This window comes from Phascolarctos cinereus, unplaced genomic scaffold, assembly GCF_003287225.1.
Source record: "Phascolarctos cinereus isolate Bilbo 61053 unplaced genomic scaffold, phaCin_HiC Scaffold_4;HRSCAF=312, whole genome shotgun sequence".
In the NCBI taxonomy this organism is placed as follows: Eukaryota; Metazoa; Chordata; class Mammalia; order Diprotodontia; family Phascolarctidae; genus Phascolarctos; species Phascolarctos cinereus.
Genome location: NW_027555847.1, coordinates 108176270 through 108196389, shown reverse-complemented (window position 1 = coordinate 108196389; position 20120 = coordinate 108176270). Strand labels below are relative to the sequence as shown.

Below are 20120 nucleotides of genomic sequence, written 5' to 3'. Positions count from 1 at the left end.
CATAGTTTCCAGGCCTAAGCAGATTAATAGTCCTGCTTTACTCTGTCCTGGTCAAATCACATCTCAGTATTGTGTACATTTCAGAGGCACCATATTTTAGGAAGGATATTCATAATCTGGAGAATATCTTGAGGAGAGCAACCAAGATGACGAAGAACCTCAATTTTCATACCATGTAAGGAGCAGTTAAATAAATTGCAGTTTGGAGAAGACTTTGGGGGACATGATAGCTAATTCACGTTCTGAATTATCTCTCATGTGGTAGAGGGGTTAGACTTGTTCTAGGTAGATACAAGTTACAGTGGGGCAAATTTAGGCTTGATATAAGGAAATTCTTTCTAATAAGTAGAGTTATCCAAAGGTAGACTGGGTTGTTTTTGGAGGTAGGAGATACCCCCATTTGTGTTCTTTAAACAGAGGCTGAAGAATTCCTTTCAGGTATATTGTAGATGAGATCCTTTTTCAGGTGTAAGTTGAACTAAATTACATCTGAGGATTCTTCCACATCTGAAATTTTGTGATTCTATAAATATATCCAATGACAACAGAGGCATCAGGATACTTCCATACAGACTTTTCAGTTTTCCAGAAGGTGAATGCATCTGACATGGGCTCCTGAACATATGTTCCCACGTGTATGTTTTCTACCAAATCGGAAGAAGACTATGTGAATTTAACATGACTTATCATGTGGCTGATCATATAGCAATAAGGCAGTCTTTCCATTTAATGCCAGGGAGTTTTTGGTGGCCCTTGTCTGATATAATATATACTGCTACTTCCTATCTCTTGTGATCTTAGGTAATAACACTCTAGGGAAGGTTGAAGGGTTGCTACAATCTCTCTCCATGCTGCTTTGAACTTCATTATAAACTTACTTCATAGATTGAGAATATCCTTATAGTGATCATAGATAGCTGGGCTATAAGGGTCCTGTATTGGCCCTTTCACTAATATGGAGGCAGCACAATCATTCTATAGGGTAATATTCTGGATTCACAATCTACTCTTTCCTATCCTGCAGCATATTCCATAAGTTGTTTCCCACTTCTAGTCAACATCCTTCTCCACCATGATCATTAAGGTCTGTCTTTCTGTTGTACCAATACTACCTCCAGACGTAGAGCCTGGCCTCAAAAAACAGTTATATATTTAAACAGTAATTCCACTAACTTCATTAATCACCATCAAGATCATTCACCTGTATTTCTAACTACTGCTGAAATCTTCCTCAACAATATTATTCATTCTTCCAACTCAAAACCATTTAAAAAAATGTTTTTACCTTTGCTTCTTCCTTTTCAGCTACTATATAGAACAAATGAAAGCTGTCTTAGCAGATTTTCAAACCACCCTAGATGGGGCCCAAAAAGCATACAAACACTTTGACAATGCTTGCACATGTAGGCTGCAGAGCTTAGCCTTCGGTTTAAAAACCCAGTCTATCCATTGACTCCATACCTGGTGCTGCAAACTAGCTCATACATAATAAAACAAGCAGTCCCTTAAAATAGATGTGTATATAACTTAAGAGATAAAAGCACATCTTTGCAGCATAGCACCTCAGTGATCAGTAATTTGCTCCCATCTGTTGGCCATGAATTTTAACTGTTTGTTGTGCAATGTAGTATCTTCCCTATCACTGGGCATACTGCCTTCTGGACAGGAGGTGATACAGTAAGAGGAGGATGATGGCAACAATGATGCTGAATTCCTGGCAAAATGTATTCCTTTTTTTGGTTCATTTCATCAGTGAGAAAAAATTAAGGTAAATCCTATGCAAAGAAATAGCCTCTTTGTGAAAGTGAAGTTTTTTGGTTTAATTTGCCTGAATTGTTAAATGTTTGTGAGCAACTGAATTGCAGCAGAAAGTTTCATACTATGTGTATTTATGTACTTTGTCTTGTTATCTATTAAGTTCATGGTATTAAGAGAATGGTATACACATCTCCCTTTAGGCTAATAGCATAATGAAAATTATAGAATTTGTTTGTGATACAGCAAGCTTAATAAGATAAACTAACATAGTTTTAAAAATCAAGTAACATAACATGGAGCTAGGTGTTCCAAAAAACCCAGAGTAACCTCAGAATGTATTAGTCTATTTGTAAAGAATATTTCCTTTTAATATAAAGGGGTTTTTTGATACTCAGTATGTTAGGTATGTGAACTTTTAACTTGTCAAACTATTGTAACATATTTGAAAATTATAGTAATTTGATTAAAATGTTGCCTATAAGGCAAAAGGTTCAGTTAATAGAATCCATATGTAATTAAAATGCAGAACTAAATGTAATCAGACCCCAGTGACTGGTGCCCTCATATTGATAGTTTTACAATGGCCTCTGGGGTTGAAAGTTTATTTTAAAGTTACTGAATATAAGGGCATGGAGAAGAAGGAAAACAGCAAGTGTACAATGTCACTTTTCTATCGGTCAGCATAGTTAATAGATAAGAATGTGAATAGCTACCCTCAATTGTCTCTATTTTAGAATTCTGGCCTTTTGGCAGGTGGTAAAAGCACACAACTTGTGGGCTGGTAGAAGAGCTTCCTTCAGCAGCACCATTTCAGAAACAGCCTGAGATGAAGGATCCTGCTGGGAACAGGCAGTGAGTGGCTTTTTTTTTTAAATAACATAGTTAGTTAATTTGGGTGAATTCAATTGAATCATCTGAAAGTTATAGACAAAACACTATGTACCAAGCCACAAAAAAGTTTAAAAAAATTTCCTGAAGTAAAAAAAAAATTATTTTCTCTGGACAGTTTTAAGAGTCGACATCCTGTGTTAGAGTTCTCTAATCATCACCAGCACAATTTACAATCAGAACACACAGAGAGCCAGTTCAGACCAGCTCATCTGTTGATTTTGGCAGAAGCCCTTAATCTCACTGTGTGCAGCTGCCACTTGAGAGATGGGGACTCGGCAGAGAGCCTGAAAGGGTGGGATACAAGGTTGGTCAAGGCATGAACACATAGGTCTGCTTCATTTCAACAGTTGCACACGGCTTTTTTTTTTAAAATAGTCTTTTCATTTTACTGCTTTAAAAAAAAGCCTGAAATTAAATGAGGACCTCTCATGAGCCACTGCGCTCCAGGCATAAGAAATTGTAATGTCTGGCTTCCAGAAACTGTCCCGTCAAAATGTGCTTCTGATTAGGTGGCTTAATTACAGCTGTGAAAACAATGTTGATTTAGGCCTCGAGATTCCAGGGCATGTCAGCCGTTATTAGCTAACCTTGGACTGAAGCCACCATTTTAAAACTCTGTACCACTAAAGTCACACTGCTTGACAACTTTTTATTTAGGCAGAGAAGTTGCCAGAAGCAACACATCTTATGCAAAATATTTTTTAGTGTACAAATTTCAAATGTGACACCATTAAGAAGACTGATAAATCTGCACTTAACCCAAAACAAGGAATTTCTGTTTGGAAAGAAACTAAGCTTTGTAATAGTTTTTCTTAAATTTTGACTGACATAAGAATTAATTTTAATTCCTTTAATTCAGTTTTATTCCAAATCCAGTATGTTGGTTTAACCACCCAATTTTATTGCACCTAAATTTTCCTGACAGTTTCATTTGCTGTCGAGAAATAAAATTGCCATTTTTTTTTCCGACATGGGAAATAATGGCTAGTTTAAAAAACGATATGTTTGAAACTTCCTTTGCCTCAAGCAGGTTCAGGCACACACTCAATTTACTTTTGGAGGGAAAAAGCTCATTAAATAGTTTTTAATATTTTAATATAATTTAAGTAAGCTCCTTCACAGTGGGAAAGCTTATTAGGCTCATGTATTTACACCTGCAGGGAAGTAAAAGTTTGAATAATTAGATGGTTCCAATACTTGACTTTTCAATACAATTGCAGTTACTATTATAAACATTGTTGGTACATTTACTAAGCATTCCTGTTCCATTTCATTTTAGGCCATTTTAATCTCCTTCTTATACTGTAAGTGGTTTTTCACTTGTCGATACTTGAGAAAGCAGACATTAAATATGAAGCAATTATTTAAGGTGGGTGGCAGAACAACAAGCATTGTGGGTCATGATTCTCATAATAATCTTTGGGAAAGTCATTTGCTTAAAACTGCTTCACTTGTGCCAAAATGGAATACCCCAGAGTGGACTAAATGATTTCTTTAAAATGAAATCTCCCACACCCAAGACATGAAATCCAACAGTGTGGGTGGCCAAGGCACATCTTTTCTTACTGGTCAAGCAACAGTTACACACGTGCAAGGATATTTTTATCCAAGTTGCGTCAAGAATTAATAGGTAGATAATTAATTGTGTTGAATGGATGGATGGATAGATAGATGGATTGGGTGGGTAGATGAGTAGATATATGGGATAGATGGTTGGATAGAAGGGTTGATGTGTTTGAGAATAAAGTGTAGGGGTTTTCAAAGAAAGATTTGTTCATCCCATAGCATCTAATTGATGAAAAGAGAATGGATAGAAACTAATTTAAAATGATATAAAAGTAAATAAGCAGCACTGTGCATAATGTTAATCTTCTAGAAGGAAAACAAACAAACCCTTTTCCTGAAAAATGGATCTCAGAGTTATATAATAAGTTAACATTAAGGATGACCCAGTTTCTATTGAAAGTGCCTTCCAATTATTGAGAGGTAGGAATAAAAGTAAAGTGAGTGTTAGGCACTCTTTTATACTTAAAATTATGAATTTAGAGATAAAGGCATTTAACCTTAAAAAAGTTTTACAAAAAACAAAAATAAGATAAGAAGAAATATTTTTCCATCTTTCAGTTAAAAATTATATAGAAGGTCTGACATTCATTATTTCCATGATTATGTCTTTTTTTTTTAAACTTAGGCCAAAGGAGCTTCCCCATACCTTTTGAAGAACTTATTTCATGCTAGAGAGGATTGAAAGTCTATATCATTCCATGTTAAACTGTGGTTTGAAAGTTAGGGGAAAGTGTGCTTATTCTTAGACTATCTATTACTTGAGAAACCTTTATGAGGAAAGAGGAGAATAGAAGTCTTAGCTGGCTAAAATATTTTTAGTTTGGAGTCATATCTTGATAGAAGCTATATTCAACCTATCCTTTCTTATGTTCTTTTTGTTCCTTATGTTTGCTAGAGACCAAAAGGAAAGATGGCCTTTTAGAGCACAAGTGGGAAACTTAGGTTAAAGGACATTATTTTTCTTGCCTTTACTTGATTGCTTATTTCTGATGAGTTCTGGCTAAAAATATGAACATGTTTGATAAAATAGACTGCTTTCTTTATAGCTTAGACTTTACTTGATTTCTGAATGATATAATGGGACTTTTGATACATCATTTCATCATTCACTCCTGAATGTTTATGGACTTGATTTAATATTCAAATAGTTATCATCTTTTAAATAACTTAATTTACACATGGAAAATTAAGATGACATTGTGCTGCTGTTAAAATCTTTTTTTATGATGAAAATTTGTTCATCTTCTTGGTATCATAAAAATTCATTCAGAAATATAAGCTACTGTCACACACACACACACTATGTATATATATATATATATATATATTTATATATAGTATTGATGAATATGTAATACTGATGAATATTATATAGCTATATTGAATTTTTCCATGTGTTATGATATCTTTCTTATGGCATAATCTTAGGTAGGAATATATTATCATGTTCTATTTCCTCATTTCCATTTTGTATTTAAAATGTAAAATTAATTTTTTTCTATAAAAGAAATTCTAGAATATACTTTATATATGTCAAAACTTCAGTGGATCTGGGATTTCACGAATGTCAGTATTCCTTCCATCAGTTAGCAATCTGTCCATACCTCTTCATCCTCTAAAATTCTTGCTCATGTTTTTCCACAGATAGACAGATTAAGCTATTTATTGAGCACTTACTATGTGCCAGATATGGTATTAAGCATTAAGGATGTAAATTACAAGGAAGCAAAATAATATCCTTTCTCTCAAAGAGCTTAAATTCTAGTGGGGGAAGGCAACATGCAGAGGAGTTTCAAAAACTGAGGAAGAGAGGAGAAAGGTGCCAATATTGAGGAATGCTGAGTATAAAGCCAAGAAGTGGCATAGAGGCTGGCCACATGGTCAAGAGAAGGTGAAAGCTCCTCTATCAGACCCAGAGGATCCTGAGGAAGAATCTAAGTTTCATTGTGTTGGTGCTTGTTGGTGCAATCTACCTACATATTAAGCCTTTTTCTAGATGTTTTACATTTCTAGATACCGTTGTAGCACATAGCATGCTCATGTAATGCTTTTGCCCTTATTACACAACTGGCTCACATTTCCTTAAGCATTTCACTTATGCAATTTTTTTAACCTAGGATATTGTTGAAAGGATGTTAAAGTATACTTGTCCCCACCAAATGACCCTGAACCGACCTTTGTGTCATCTACAACTCTGAGTCTTTGGAGATTGTGGAGCTGAAAAATTCACAACTATAAAACATCACTGGGAGAATATTTTTATTTTTTAAAATGGGCATATATAACTGAGATCAGGATGACATTATTGAAAGCATTGCATAATTTCCCAAATGCAAGTCAACATACTTTCCTAATTTCTGGTTCCAACTCATTATACATCTGTACTTCCTTTCGTTTAGATAGATAAATAGATGGATAGCTAATAGATAAACACACACATACGCATACGCACACTAATATACCAGCTCAATAAACTGGCCAGCAAACTGCATTTCATAGTCTGAGCAATAGAATATTTTTCATTCACTTAGTTTTCCTGTGTGGATTATTAAGGCAATATCATTTAGTAATTATGGATCCCATCAAAGATGCCCTGTAATAATTTGGGTCTGTTGCAGTAAGCAAGATATCATCTGCCAACAAGAACACGTGCAGGACTTCATCATCTATAAGAAATTGCTTTTCTATTTTGATCTATTGGTGAACACGTGAAGGTCGTTGGGCAGCGTTAGCTCTGTGCTTACAACTATCAAGAAATCTTGTGTGATCATAACATATGCAAGAGAAGCTCTGTCAGATAAAGAACCTTCCAGCTTGGCCTTGGCCTTGGCTGTCCCCCAGCCTGGAATCCTCTTCTCCAGACCTCAGCTTCTTAGCTTCCCTGGTGTTCTTCAAGATTCACCCAAATATCACTTTTTTTTTTTTGCAGGAGGCTTTTCTTTGCTCCCCCTGCTGTTGGTGCCTTCCTTCTGAGGTTACCTTCCATCTCTCTGTGTATAACTTGTGTGTACAGAGTTTTTTTGTGTGTTATCTCCCTTTATTAGAATGGGAACTCTTGAAGGCGGACCAGTATTTTTGCCTTTCTTTGTATCCCCAGGGATGCAAAGCACAGTGCCTGCCAAATAGTGAGTACGTAATAAAAATTTGTTGGTTGACTGACTGACTGTGCTATTTGTAATCAACAAGCAATTAACCTAGCTGATGCTGGCTTTTCTATACCTTTCAGTCCACTGTAAATCATTTTGCTGTTGATGACTGCTTGAGAAATCCTGTTTGTTCCCTTCTCACATTTTCATAAAGGATATATTTGATACATTTTTATGTAGTTCTCCTAATTTATATGGATAAGAAAGGAGGCAGAGGCAATGTGGTATGGAAGACAAGAGTATTGGGCTTAGAATCAGGAAGACCTGGATTCAAATTCCAACATTGACATTTGCTAGTTCTGTGACCCTGGGCAAGTCACTTAATTGTGATGTATCTCAGAGAAGTCTCTAGGACTAATCTATAAAGTCATGTAATAAATCAACTGCAGTCTGTATTACTAGAGAAAGTTCTCTTAGCAGAAATGTGCTATGCTAAAGAAATTTCTAAAAATAAGTTTTTCAGCTATTTAGAAGAAAACAGGAATATGGGTGAGTAGTTAGTAATGTCATCTTAATTGTGTTTTAGAGGCAGCTAGATGGTACAGGCAAGATGGCACAGTGGATAGAGTGCTGGGCCTGGAGTCAGGAAGACTTGAGTTCAAATCCAGTCTCAAATACTTACTAGCTGGGCAAATCACTTAGCTCCGTTTTCCTCAGTTTCTTCATCTGTAAAATGAGCTGGAGAAGGAAATGGTAAATCATTCCAGGTTCTTTGCCAAGAAAACCCCAAAAAGGGGTCACAAAGAGTCAGACATGACCGAAAAATGACTAAACAAAGGCATTAAACAAAATGGTCAAGACACTAAACTTGAAGTCAAATCCCACCTCAGACACTTGCTAACTTGGGTAAGTCATTTAATCTCTGTGAGCCTCAGTTTGTTCATTTGTAAAATGGTAGAAATAAGATCACCCTACCTCACATCATTGTTAGGAAGATCAAGTGAGATAACCCTTTTTTTTTTGTTTTTGCAAACCTTGAAGTGCTATATTGGTGTTAGATCTTATTACTACTACTAATAAAACCAAATTGTTATCCATCCCTTTTCTCATTATTTGTTTTCTTCCTCCTGTGGAAATATCTTGTAAACTAATCTATCAGTGCTTTTAAAATGTTGTCATCTCCAGCATAGACTTCCTTAGGGTGTACTTGATCCAGTTTCTCTTATTGATTTAATTTTCTTAAGTGTTATTTCAACTTTCTTGTACAAGGCATAGCCAACAAAGATCTTAAGAGTCCACTGTCATCAATTTCTATTTGGTCTCCTACTGTTACTTTCATCTTTAAATACTTAGTTGGGTCTCACACCAAACTTTCTTTAGGTCTTACATTACATTTTCTGTTCACTAGTTATTGTGTCTAGTACTTTTCAGTGTTCTGGAGAAATGAAACTGCTGATGATATTCTGACATCCTCTGTTGACCTTTGCAAGTGGATTTTTTTCCCCTAAATCATTGTTGTCCTTGATGGCAATTCTTCTCCATTTGATGAGTTTGATTGCTAAGATGGTGTCTTTTCCTTTTTTTTTTTTTTAACATATTGAATGTATCTTTTTATCATAGAATTGAAATAGAAAGCTCCAATTTAGGTCTGTAATTCACTATTTTGATGAATCTTGTTCTCATTGATGTGGGTATGGCACTTCTTTTACTGGTGCAGATCGCATCCCATTCATATCTTCCCTTGTGTCTTTCTTGTCCATATCTCTCTGTAAATCTTACAGATCTACTTAACATATTTAGTGTAGTCTTCTGGTTCTTTTAAAGTTTTATGAATATCCTTGTGACATCAAGGTCATCTATCTGTCTGTTATCCCTACATGAGTGCCTACATGTTCTTCGTGGTATCTTTTATACCACTCCAGAAGTGCAAGTCTTCAATGTTAGCAGACTTTTTTATTTCATAGATGTGGTTATTCCCTCTAAGAACACAGATTGTAATCCACCCATAACTTCTTATCCTGTAAGATGGCATCCTATACAGGGGAAGCTAGGTGGCACAGTGGATAGAGCTCTTGCCTTGGAGTCAGGAGGACCTGAATTCAAATCTGGCCTCATACACTTACTAGCTGTGTGACCCAGGGCAAGGCACTTAACCCCAACTGCTTCACCAAAAAGAAAAAAAATGTGGCCTCCTATAAATTCTCCATAGGACATTCATCCAATATACAGTGGCCTCTCCTGTACTTTTGACATTGTGGGAACACCAGTGGAATATATACAGGCTGTCCTTCAGTTATCTTTCAGTTTTACTACATGATGGGTGCAATCTCTGCCCTGGACCTTTATATCTCTGACAATATTTTTGTACTACTTGGATTACCCAATTCTTGATTGGTAATGAGTTTCAGCCTACTCATTTATACCCGCTCACTTGCCCTTTTTGTAACCTTCAATTTTAATTCTTCAAAGATTGTAGTATTCCATTACTCCTAGCCATAGTCTGTCATTGGAAGATTATTGTTTAAAAGATCATTGTTTCAGGGTGAAGATTGTCATTGTTAAAAGCACCATTCAGTTTCCCATTTAAGCCATTTCATTTTCTTCTGTGCACGTCTGGGCCAGATTATTATCTATGCACAGCCTGTACAAGATATATACGAAAGCATACACTAAGACCCCCAGATGTTTTTCAAACTGCTGTCTAACCATGCTTCCCCAGTCTAGTACTTGGATAGATGATTTTTTTAAGCCAAGTATATAAAACTTTACATTTATCCCTATTGAATTTCATCTTATAGATTCAGTCCAAATGTTGTAGCTGTCAAGGTCTTTTGGGGTTTTGTCTGTTATCTACATTTCTCCCAGCTTTATTTTATGTGGAAATTTCATAAGCATGCCATTCTTACCTTTATCCAAGACGCTGAGTGTTAAATAATACAGCACCAAGTACAGATCCCTGGCATCACTCCAATGGAGACTTCCTGCCTGAGATATTAACCACTATTCTTTGAGTCTAGCCATTTAACCATTTCCAAATTCACAAGTCCAAATATCTCCATCTTTTCCATGAGAATAATAGGATAGATAGACAGACAGATAGATAATGTTAACATTTATTAAGCATCTACTATGTGCTGTGCACTTTGTTAGGGATACAAATACAATAAAAAAGAAAGACAGTCCCTGTCCTCAGGGAGATTTCATTCTAATGAGAAGGGAAGACAACATAGTAAAAGACAAGGTGGGGCAGATAGTGAGGGATAACCAAAGTTCAAAAGGAGTCGGGAAGTCATGGGCTGAACCAGGTCTGGTATGAGAATGGTTGATGTGGGTTCTTCTTCAAATGGAGATTCAGGGATGAACTCATGATTAAGGAGGAGACATTGCAGGTGGAAGTGTTGCCAGCATGAAAAAGACCTCTTCTAATAGTTTGTTGGAGGAAAGCTCTTAAAGCAGCATTTTGCCCTACCGAGTAAAATGCTTTTTATGCTCAAACAGTAAGCACCATGGGTTCTTGTAAAAGCTGTACCATCAAGTCAGTTGTGATTGTAAAGATGTGGCCTGCTGTGAGAATTTTGTTTACAAAAATCTATTTTCTTCTTATAACTTAATCAAGAATGATATTACTTGTGTGTAGATTATCCTCACAAAAAACATGGTGATGACAAAGTACACATTTGGATGGGTTAGTAATTACTAGTAATTAATATTTTCTGTCAACTTTGTTTTTAGTAATAAAGTCTATGGATACCTCCAATCACTTGGTATCTTTCCCTCCTTCAGATACCTTGAGTGCCCTCAAAACCAAGCTTTTCCAGGCTGGACTTCCTTTTCATATCCTAGTTCTAGGCCAATTGCTCATCTCATTTTTGGTTTCCTTAGTACCATTTCTATTTCTTCATGCATCCTAACAGAGTCTAATTATGGTGGCTTCTTCATCATTAATTGGAAAAAAAATAGGTGTTATAAAAATCTTTACAAAACTTTTCCATTTTCTATTTGTTGTCCTTCCAGTTTCATCCTTAATTACCCTCAAGTGCAAGTCAATGTTGGTAAAATGTTGCAGCCTACTTATTCCTGCCATGTATCTTTACGTTGCCCTTTGGGTGACTGGTTAGGTCATTAAAGTAAAATTCTGCTTTCCTGCCTCACATTGTTACTCTTTTTAACAGTGCTGTTAATAAAGTGTATGGAGTCTACAGCAACATCTTAGCAGTGATTTAATGTTTTTTATGTTTGTCACAGTTTAACATTAAGAAAGCATAATTTTGTATGTTTAAGTCTGCCATTTTATGAAATATAAAAATTTAATGAAAAACCATAAAGCACCTATTATTGAACAAAAAGACATCTGTTCTAGTCAGTTTGGTAAAACATTATTTACCCCATAGATCATAAAGGTTCTCCAGAACAATTGTATCTATTGAACAAGTAGGCATTTAAAACAGTCTAAAAAAATATGGGTTATGTATCCAATAGAACAGACAATTTTAGACTGAGAGGCAAAAGGATGTTGTCAAAATAATTCATCTAATTTGCAACCCCCCCTTTTTTTTTTTACAATTTTCATGACTCCTTATAAAGCTTAAAAGTGAAATCTTTCTCCAGTCACTATTTCCTTCCTTCATTAAGCACATATGTTTCACAAAAGTTTGACTGTTTGCATTGATTTTTGACAATGAATAAATTACTTTAAAACATTTGAGAAAATAGTGATGAGTACATTTTTGGTAAATGCTAGTAAGTAACTTTTTAAAAAATGTAATCATATTCTCTCTCTCTCTGTTTCTACATACACACACACACACACACACACACACACACACACACACACACACCCCATATGAGGAGAACCCTAGTACATTGTATCATATATAAAATATTAATGATTTAGAATTAAAATGTTTATAGTTTTTTAAAATTTACCAATATTAAGGAGCTTTAAGAAATTCCATTCTATGCCTTGCTGAATGCAGTGGGGCAGGATTTGCCAATCAGTCGATATCACAGTCTTACCTGACTGATCTTCAGGCACTTGCTGCTGTGCTTCTTATTCCCTCCAACTTGGTTGAGCTTGGTTAATGGGGAAGAGAAATGCTCCTCTGCCACGTTTATGAACTCTGAAACTCAGTTTGTTGTTGTTGTTATTCCACCTTCCCCTTGAAACCTCAGAACCGGTTCTTCACTTTCCCCATGACCTCCAGTCCCCTTACTTCTTGCCCAGGCCATCTCCCCTGCGCTGGCTATACTCTCTTCCCTTCCACAGCTTGACCTTTTAATGAACTGGTTTATCTGTACACTGAGCTTCTCTCTTGAATTTTGTGTGCCCTTATCCTCTTGCTGAGCTTCCCAGACAAATCTCACCTCTGGGTTAGTCCCATCATCTGCTGCCTTCACTCTTGCTCACATGCCCCCTGCCACTCTCTCTTTCTCTTCATCCCTGTCTCACATAATGAGGTGGCCTTTCACCTTGCCAAGGCTAACCCTTCTTCATGTATAAGTGATCTGATTCCTTCTTCTCTTCTCCAGCAGATTGTCTCCTTTATCATCGCCATTCTCTCATTTATGAGTTAGTCAAGTGCTTACTGTGTGGCAGGTACTGTGCTAAGCACTGGGGATACAAAAAGAGGCAAAAGAAAGATAGTTCCTGTCCTCAAGGGGCTCAGAGTCTGCTGGAGGAAACAACAAGCAAACAAATCTGTACAAATATGTACAAACAGCTAGGAATAGGATAAATAGAAAATAATTAAAAGGAAAGACACTAGAATTTAGAGGGGTTTGGGTTGTCTTCAGTCTCTTACTGTCTACTGGCTGCTTCCTTAATTCCTACAAACTTGCCCATGTTTCCCTCATCCTTAAAAGAAACAACAAAAACCAAACCAAAACAAAACAAAAAACCTTTTACTTGATTCATCCATCCCTCTTAGCTATCACCCCATGTCTCTTTTCCTTTTTATGGCTAAACTTCTTCATAAGTTATCTACAAGTGGTGCCTCCACTTCCTTTCCTCTCATTCTCTTCTTAACTACAGTCTGGCTCCTGATCTCATTATTCAGTGGAAACTGCTCTCTCCAAAGTTATAAATGATCTCTTAATCACCAACTCTAATGGCCTTTTCCCAGTCCTCATTGTGTTTTGACCTCTCTGTGCTTTTTGACACTGTTGATCACCCTCTTTTGCTTGATATTCTCTTCTCTCTAGGTTTTATAATGCTGCTCTCTCATGGTCATCCTCCTATCTGTCTGACTGCTCCTTCTCTGTCTCTTTTGCTGGATCCTCATCCCGGTCACACCAGAAAATCCTCAGATGGCTTGTCTCTTCCTTACTTCTCACCCTAATGTCGAGTAGGTTACCTCTCCCAGCCTGGGTTGAAATTGGGGAGGGGAGAAGCACAAACTGGCTGTTAGAGGATCAGAAGAGGAATTTGACCTATGATTTCATTGGCATAAGGAACTCCCAAAAGAGAAAATTCCCTCCACCAATGTAGGTTGTCATCTTCTCTGCAACTTATAGTCTTATTAGAGAGTTAGCCTGGTGACTGAGAAGTTAAATGATTTAACCAGGATCACACATCTGGTATGTTTTGGCAGTGGGATTTGAACAAGGCAGATTATCAGTGCTTTTTCCTGCATCAAATTATGACAAAATAATTTACCTGTGTGTAGTTCATATGCCTCCTTGTAGAATTCCTTAGAGGCAAGGACTCTCTTGATTTTTCTTTATATTCTTTTTTGCCTATCGGTGCCTTGCACATTTTATAAATGTTTGATTTTAGTTGTAACTGAAGATCTTGTGACATAAGGGGATACTGTTAACAGCATCACTAATTGATAGTTGTAACAGGATATTAGTGCCATAAATTAATGTTAAAATGATAATTGCATAATTGTGTTTCAAAATAAGTGTGAAAGTTCTGAGTTATATCACTTATTTCAATCTTCTTATTAAGTTCTTATTCAGTAGAAATTATGAATGCCTTGTGAGGTAAGACAGATTCCAAATTAATGGGGTCTAAATTAATTAGTGTACATGATTTCTGTCACAATATCTCCAATGCAGCCAGAATTTTTCCTTCTTTCCCATATTGATTTCCGTATGCCAACATGGGACTAAAAAGTTTAAAACAGGAATTAGGCTTCTCTCTCTCTCTCTCTCTCTCACACTCTTTCTCTCTCTGTCTGTCATATATTCCCATATATTCTTTATCTTTTGGTCATCTGTTTCAAACTCTGACAGATCACTCATTGCCTCTAAAATCTTTTCCATTAAAAAAATGAGATGAAGAATGGAAACGCAGAAATGAATGACTGGTGCATCTAATCAGCTTATGTGGTTATGTCTGATTCATTTATCTTAGGTTGTCAGTCTGAGCTCAGAAACTGACTATATCTCATTCAGTACCAAGCACACTATTAGTGTTCATTAAATAAATAATAATCGTGATGATGGACCTTATAATACTATAGCATATGTATATTTTAAAAGGTAATACAAAGAATGGCTAAGAGGAAATACTTTTAAATCCTAGGTTCATTTGTAGAAAGGGTGTTGGGATGCTTCTTGAGGTTACCTGGGAAAAAAGAAGTTTCTTTATTGAGTTGTCACATTTTCATTCCCTAATTAAAAAAAAATGAGTATTTTCCCTTTCGTTAATATCTCCTCCCTTCCATAAGTTTTGGGGTAAATATTTCAAACTACAGGTACTATTTCCAATGTTTTCCCTAACTTCTTTCAAGATGTGGTCCTCCTAATTGTCAGCACTCTTTCTTTCCTCAAATAACCTTGTGTTGCTATTTTTGTTTGCATGTTGCTTCACTGGAAGAGCATGTAAGCTCTTTGAGAACAAAGAGTTTTCCTTTTTGTCTCTTTATCCCTAACCCCTAACACAATGTTTTATAAACAGCAGGCACTTAATAAATGTTTAAATAAAAGGATGACAACAAAAGGTGAACCTGATGAATCAGAAATTCATGCCAAGTAGGTTGGCCTTCCCTGAGAGTAGGACTGAACCTTGTGAGGGTTAGCCATTGAACCAGAACCGGACTGGGTGGGGAAATTAAATATAAAACAAACCACTGGTTGCTGTGCTAATTTCTACTTAATAGTAAGTTTTCCAGGGAAGATATCCTGTTTTACATCAAAATATAGCAGCATAATAATTTTCAAGTATTGTAGTGGGAGAGGTGGGGTGTTCTGCATTGTAACACTTTTGCCCTTGGTGTTATTATTCAACCACCAACTTTTACCTAAAAGCTTCCGTATCTCTTTTATGAAACCAAGGTCAATTTTATCACACTAGCAGTATAAGGCAGCTGCTAGGTGGTGCAGTAGATAGATTGCTGGGCCTGGAGTTAAGAAGGTTCATCTTCCTAAGTTCAAATCTGGCATAGACACTTACTGTGTGACCCCGAGCAAAGTCACTTAGCCCCGTTTGCCTTAGTTTCCTCATCTATAAAATGAGCTGGAGAAGGAAATGGTAAACCACTCTAGTATCTTTGTCAAGAAAGCCCCGAAAGGGGTCACAGAGTCACATACAGCTGAAAATAACTGAATAAATTAAAAAAAACAGTTTAAGAACACAAATTCACATTGCTTCTGAAGCCAGACACCTTGGTAAGAAAACTAAATATATTAATAATGTTAGAATAAGTAAACACTTAACTATATTTTCAAAACTTCTATGTATATATGTGGGGTCCACCATATTGAAGATGCTAGAAAATGATTACTTCTGTTAGTCACAATACATTAAGAACTCTATAAGTTAGAAAAGCTACTTAAAGCTATTTGAATCATTCCTAAAAAAGTTCCAAGTGCTGATTTTAAATTCTTATCTGAAGGTACAAAAACCTATGTGTCTGAATTAAAATTTCGAAGAAAAATGTGTTAAACTCCTGGGATACTAATTGGTTCTAAGGTTGTTGGACCCTGTCTCTTTGCCCTCTTCCCACTGGATTAGTTATTGGATACTCACTGTATATTGGAGGTACTTCAGGAGGTGGTAGTATATAGCCCAGAAGTAACTGGTAAACTAAATGTTTCATGAGAGAATTTCCTCTGAAGTTTTTTGATGAAAGACTACAGGATTTATAGTTGGAAGATACCTTAGAGATCATTTAGTTCAGCCCCCCCCCATTTTATAAGTGAAGAAACTGAGGCTCATAGAAAATTAAGTTACTTGCCCATAGTTGCATAGGACACCAAGATTTGAACATGATCTTCTGACCGAATCATTTCCTTCTGAAATGATATCTTCCTACTGGCTCCACTAGTTCACTGTTACCTATGCAGACTAAATCTAAACCTTTAAGTTATCTTTAGAAACAGTTAGTGCTCTGTTAATTTAGAGATCAGAAACCAAAGTATATCATAGAAGCATATATCTCAAGCTAAAAGGAACCTTAAAGGCCATCTAGTTCATCTAGTTTAATAATTTTACAGATGAGTAAACTGTCTGGGTTTGCTGAAGTGTTCTGACTCCTCTAAAGCAGTCCCAAAAAACTTTTGAGTTCTTTTCACACTTATCTTTATTTAGAGAAGATAGTTTCCCTGTTAAATTCAAAGGACAAAATAACCACATCTGAACACCTGTCCAATACAGTTGATTTTAATATTAATGTAGTCTTTTATATGCAGTCAGTCAGCAAGGCACTGTTCTATACACTTGGCATATAGAGGCAGAAGATATAGTTCTAGACCAAATCTAAGGGTCTGTGACCATCGAATTCAATTAAATTTGATGACCCTTTGGGAAGCACCTACCATTTGCCATACATTAATAGAGGAGAAGGATACAAAGAACAACATAGATTAAAAGTGCCAGAGACTTTCCTGCTTTCAGAGAATTTACGGTGTAACAAAAGTGACATAATATGTACAGAACGAAGTATGATAAGAGGCATTAGGGGAAAGGAGTTTTGGTGAGATCTAGATCAAATACTCTAGGAAAATGTGTGGTGGAAGAGATCACTTGCAACCAGGGCAGGCTGAGGGGATCAGAGCAGTGACTTTTTCATGGAAGTGATGGCACTTGAACCAGAAGTAAATGACTACTCTCTCTTCGTATCACCAATTGCCTTTCAGGCATCTTGTACTGAATGTTCCAACTAGCATCTTAAAATGTTCAAAACAAAACTAATCTTTTCTCCAAATCCTGCCTCCTTATTAGATTCCTTCTTACTGTCTAGATCATCACCATGTTTTCAGTCACCCTGGGCTAACAATCTTGGCATCATTCTTCACTCGTCACTCTCATCTCACTTATCCAATTAATTGACCAATCTTGTTGTGTCTGTCTTCACAACATGTCTCATATATGTCCCCTTCTCAATAGCCATCACTCTGGTTTAGGCTTTAATTACCTCTTACCTAGTAACTATTGGAGTGACTTTCTAATTGATTTTCCTGTCTCAAGTCTCTCTCCATTCTAATCCACTTTCCACTGAACTACCAAAATGATTCTCCTAAGGTGTAGATCCACGTCTTCCTGCCCCCCTCAAAAAACTCCATTGATTGTTGCCTGCAGGATCAAATATGAAATCTTATGATTGGCATGTAAAGCTTCACAACCTGGCCCCTTCCTACTTTTCCAGGGTTATTACACTTTACTCCCTTCTACATGCTCTATGATTCAGGTATACTGGCATACTTGCTGCTCTTCATCAATGATGCTTCATCTTTCATCTTAAGGCCTTTATACTCAATGTGCCCCTAGAATGGTTGCCCTCTTCACCTCAATGTCTTGGCTTCTTTGACTTTACTCAAGGCTCAATTCAGTTCTCACCTTCTGCAGGAGGTCTTTACTGGTCCCTCTTATTGCTGCTGCCTCCTTCCTTCTGAGATTGCTTTCCATTTTCTCTCTCTCTGTCTCTCCCTCTCTCTCTCTCTTTCTCTCTCCAAACACACATACATTTATAACATCTTTTATGTACATAGTTATTTACATGTTGTCTTCGAGTGTTGGCATGGACTATTTTTGTTTTCTTTGTATCCTCAGTACTTAGCACAGTGCTTGGTATTGACTTACTAAGGAGAGATGAAGAAGAAATGTGTTTCAGTTGTGGATCTTGATCTGCACAAATACAAAGAGAGCAGAGCAAAATTGAGGAACAGCTAATGCATAGTCCAGTCTGACTGGAATGTGAAATTTGTGGTGAATAGAATGATACTGTGTGAGAGAGATACTTTGGAATCTGATTGTAGCAGACCTTAAATGCCAAGTTAAGGAGTTTGTGTTTTATCTTTTGGGCAATAGATAACCAAAGATGAGTAAGGAATGGGTTCAAGGCATTGGTAAATTGAACACTACAAAGCCAATTTACATGAATAAAATCCTACATGGTAGAATAGTGGTTTATATATATATATATATATATATATATATATATATATATATATATATATATATATATATATATATATATATATATATATATACATATATATATATATATATACACATATATATACATATATATGTATATATATATACACATATATATGTATGTGTGTGTATGTGTATATATATATGTGTGTGTATATATATATATACATATATATGTATGTGTGTGTATGTGTATATATATGTGTGTGTGTATATGTGTATATATATGTGTGTGTGTATATGTGTATATATATATATATAAAATGTATGTTAAAAGATGAAGAAAAAGAGAGAAGTACATTGGTCCACAAAAGATGATTTACATGCCATGAGAATGATAGCCATGATATTGGTGGCACTAGCATTTTGTTCAATTTTCTTAGCCTACCAGTGACATAGGTTTTTTCCTTTAAATTAATTATTTTTAATTTTCAACATTCACTTGTGCAAGATTTTGAGTCCAAATTTTCTCCCCACCTCATCCCTCCCCCCACCCCAAGATGTCATGCATTCTGAATACTCCTTCTAATCTGCCCTCCCTTCTGTCTCTCCTTCCCTTCTCTAATCCTCTTCCCCTTCAGTTTTCCTAGAGGGCAGGTTAGATTTCTATACCCCATTTCCTGTATATCTTATTTCTCAGTTCCATGTGAAAACAATTTTTTTTAACTTTTGTTTTTAAAACGTTGAGTTCCAGATTTTTTCCCTTCCTCCCTCCTCACCCACCCTCGTTGAGAAGGCAAGCAAATCAATACAGGTTAAACATGTGTAGTCATGCACAAAACTTCCAAAGTAGTCATGTTGTGAAAAACTAAATATATTTCCCTTAATCCTATCCCACTCCCCATTTATTCTATTGTCTCTTTTGACCCTGTCCCTCCTTAGAAGTTTTTGCTTCTGATTACCCCTTTCTCCAATCTGCCCTCCCCTCTATCATCCTTCTGCTCTCTTGTCCCCCCCCCCCATTCTCCTGAAGGGTAAGATAGATTTCCATACCCAATTGAGTGTGTATGTTATTCTCTCCTTAAGCCAAATCTGATGAAAATAAGATTCCCTCATTCCCTCTCACCTTCCCTCATTTCCCCTCCACTGTAAAAGCCTTTTCTTGTCTGTTTTGTGTGAGGTAATTTACCCCATTCTACCCCTCCCTTTCTCCTTCTCTCCATATAATCCTCTCTCACCCCTTAATTTTATTCTCCAGATATTACCCCTTCATCTTCAACTCACCCTGTGCCATCTATCTATCTATCTATCTATCTATCTATCTATCTATCTATCTATCTATATCTACATATAATTTTTTCCCTCCAACTACTCTAATACTGACAAAGGACTCAGGAGTTACAAATATCATCTTTCCATGCAGAATGTAAACAGTTGAACCTTAATAAGTCTCTTTTGATTTCTCTTTCTTGTTTACCTCTTTATGTTTCTCTTGA

The 20120-nt window shown here is 36.2% G+C and overlaps 1 protein-coding gene across 5 annotated transcripts in view; it reads left to right on the top strand.

The window, feature by feature from the left end:
* Window positions 1-20120, top strand: part of CCDC171 (coiled-coil domain containing 171) — a 501148-nt gene that overhangs the window by 450796 nt on the left and 30232 nt on the right. The window contains exon 26 of one of the 5 annotated variants that reach the window (XM_020969720.2): window positions 2512-2610. The exons of the other annotated variants lie outside the window; for them this stretch is intronic. Within the exon in view, the coding sequence (XP_020825379.1) occupies window positions 2512-2583 (72 nt within the window). The 3' untranslated portion in view covers window positions 2584-2610. The remainder of the gene's footprint in view (window positions 1-2511; window positions 2611-20120) is intronic. 5 annotated transcript variants of the gene reach the window in all.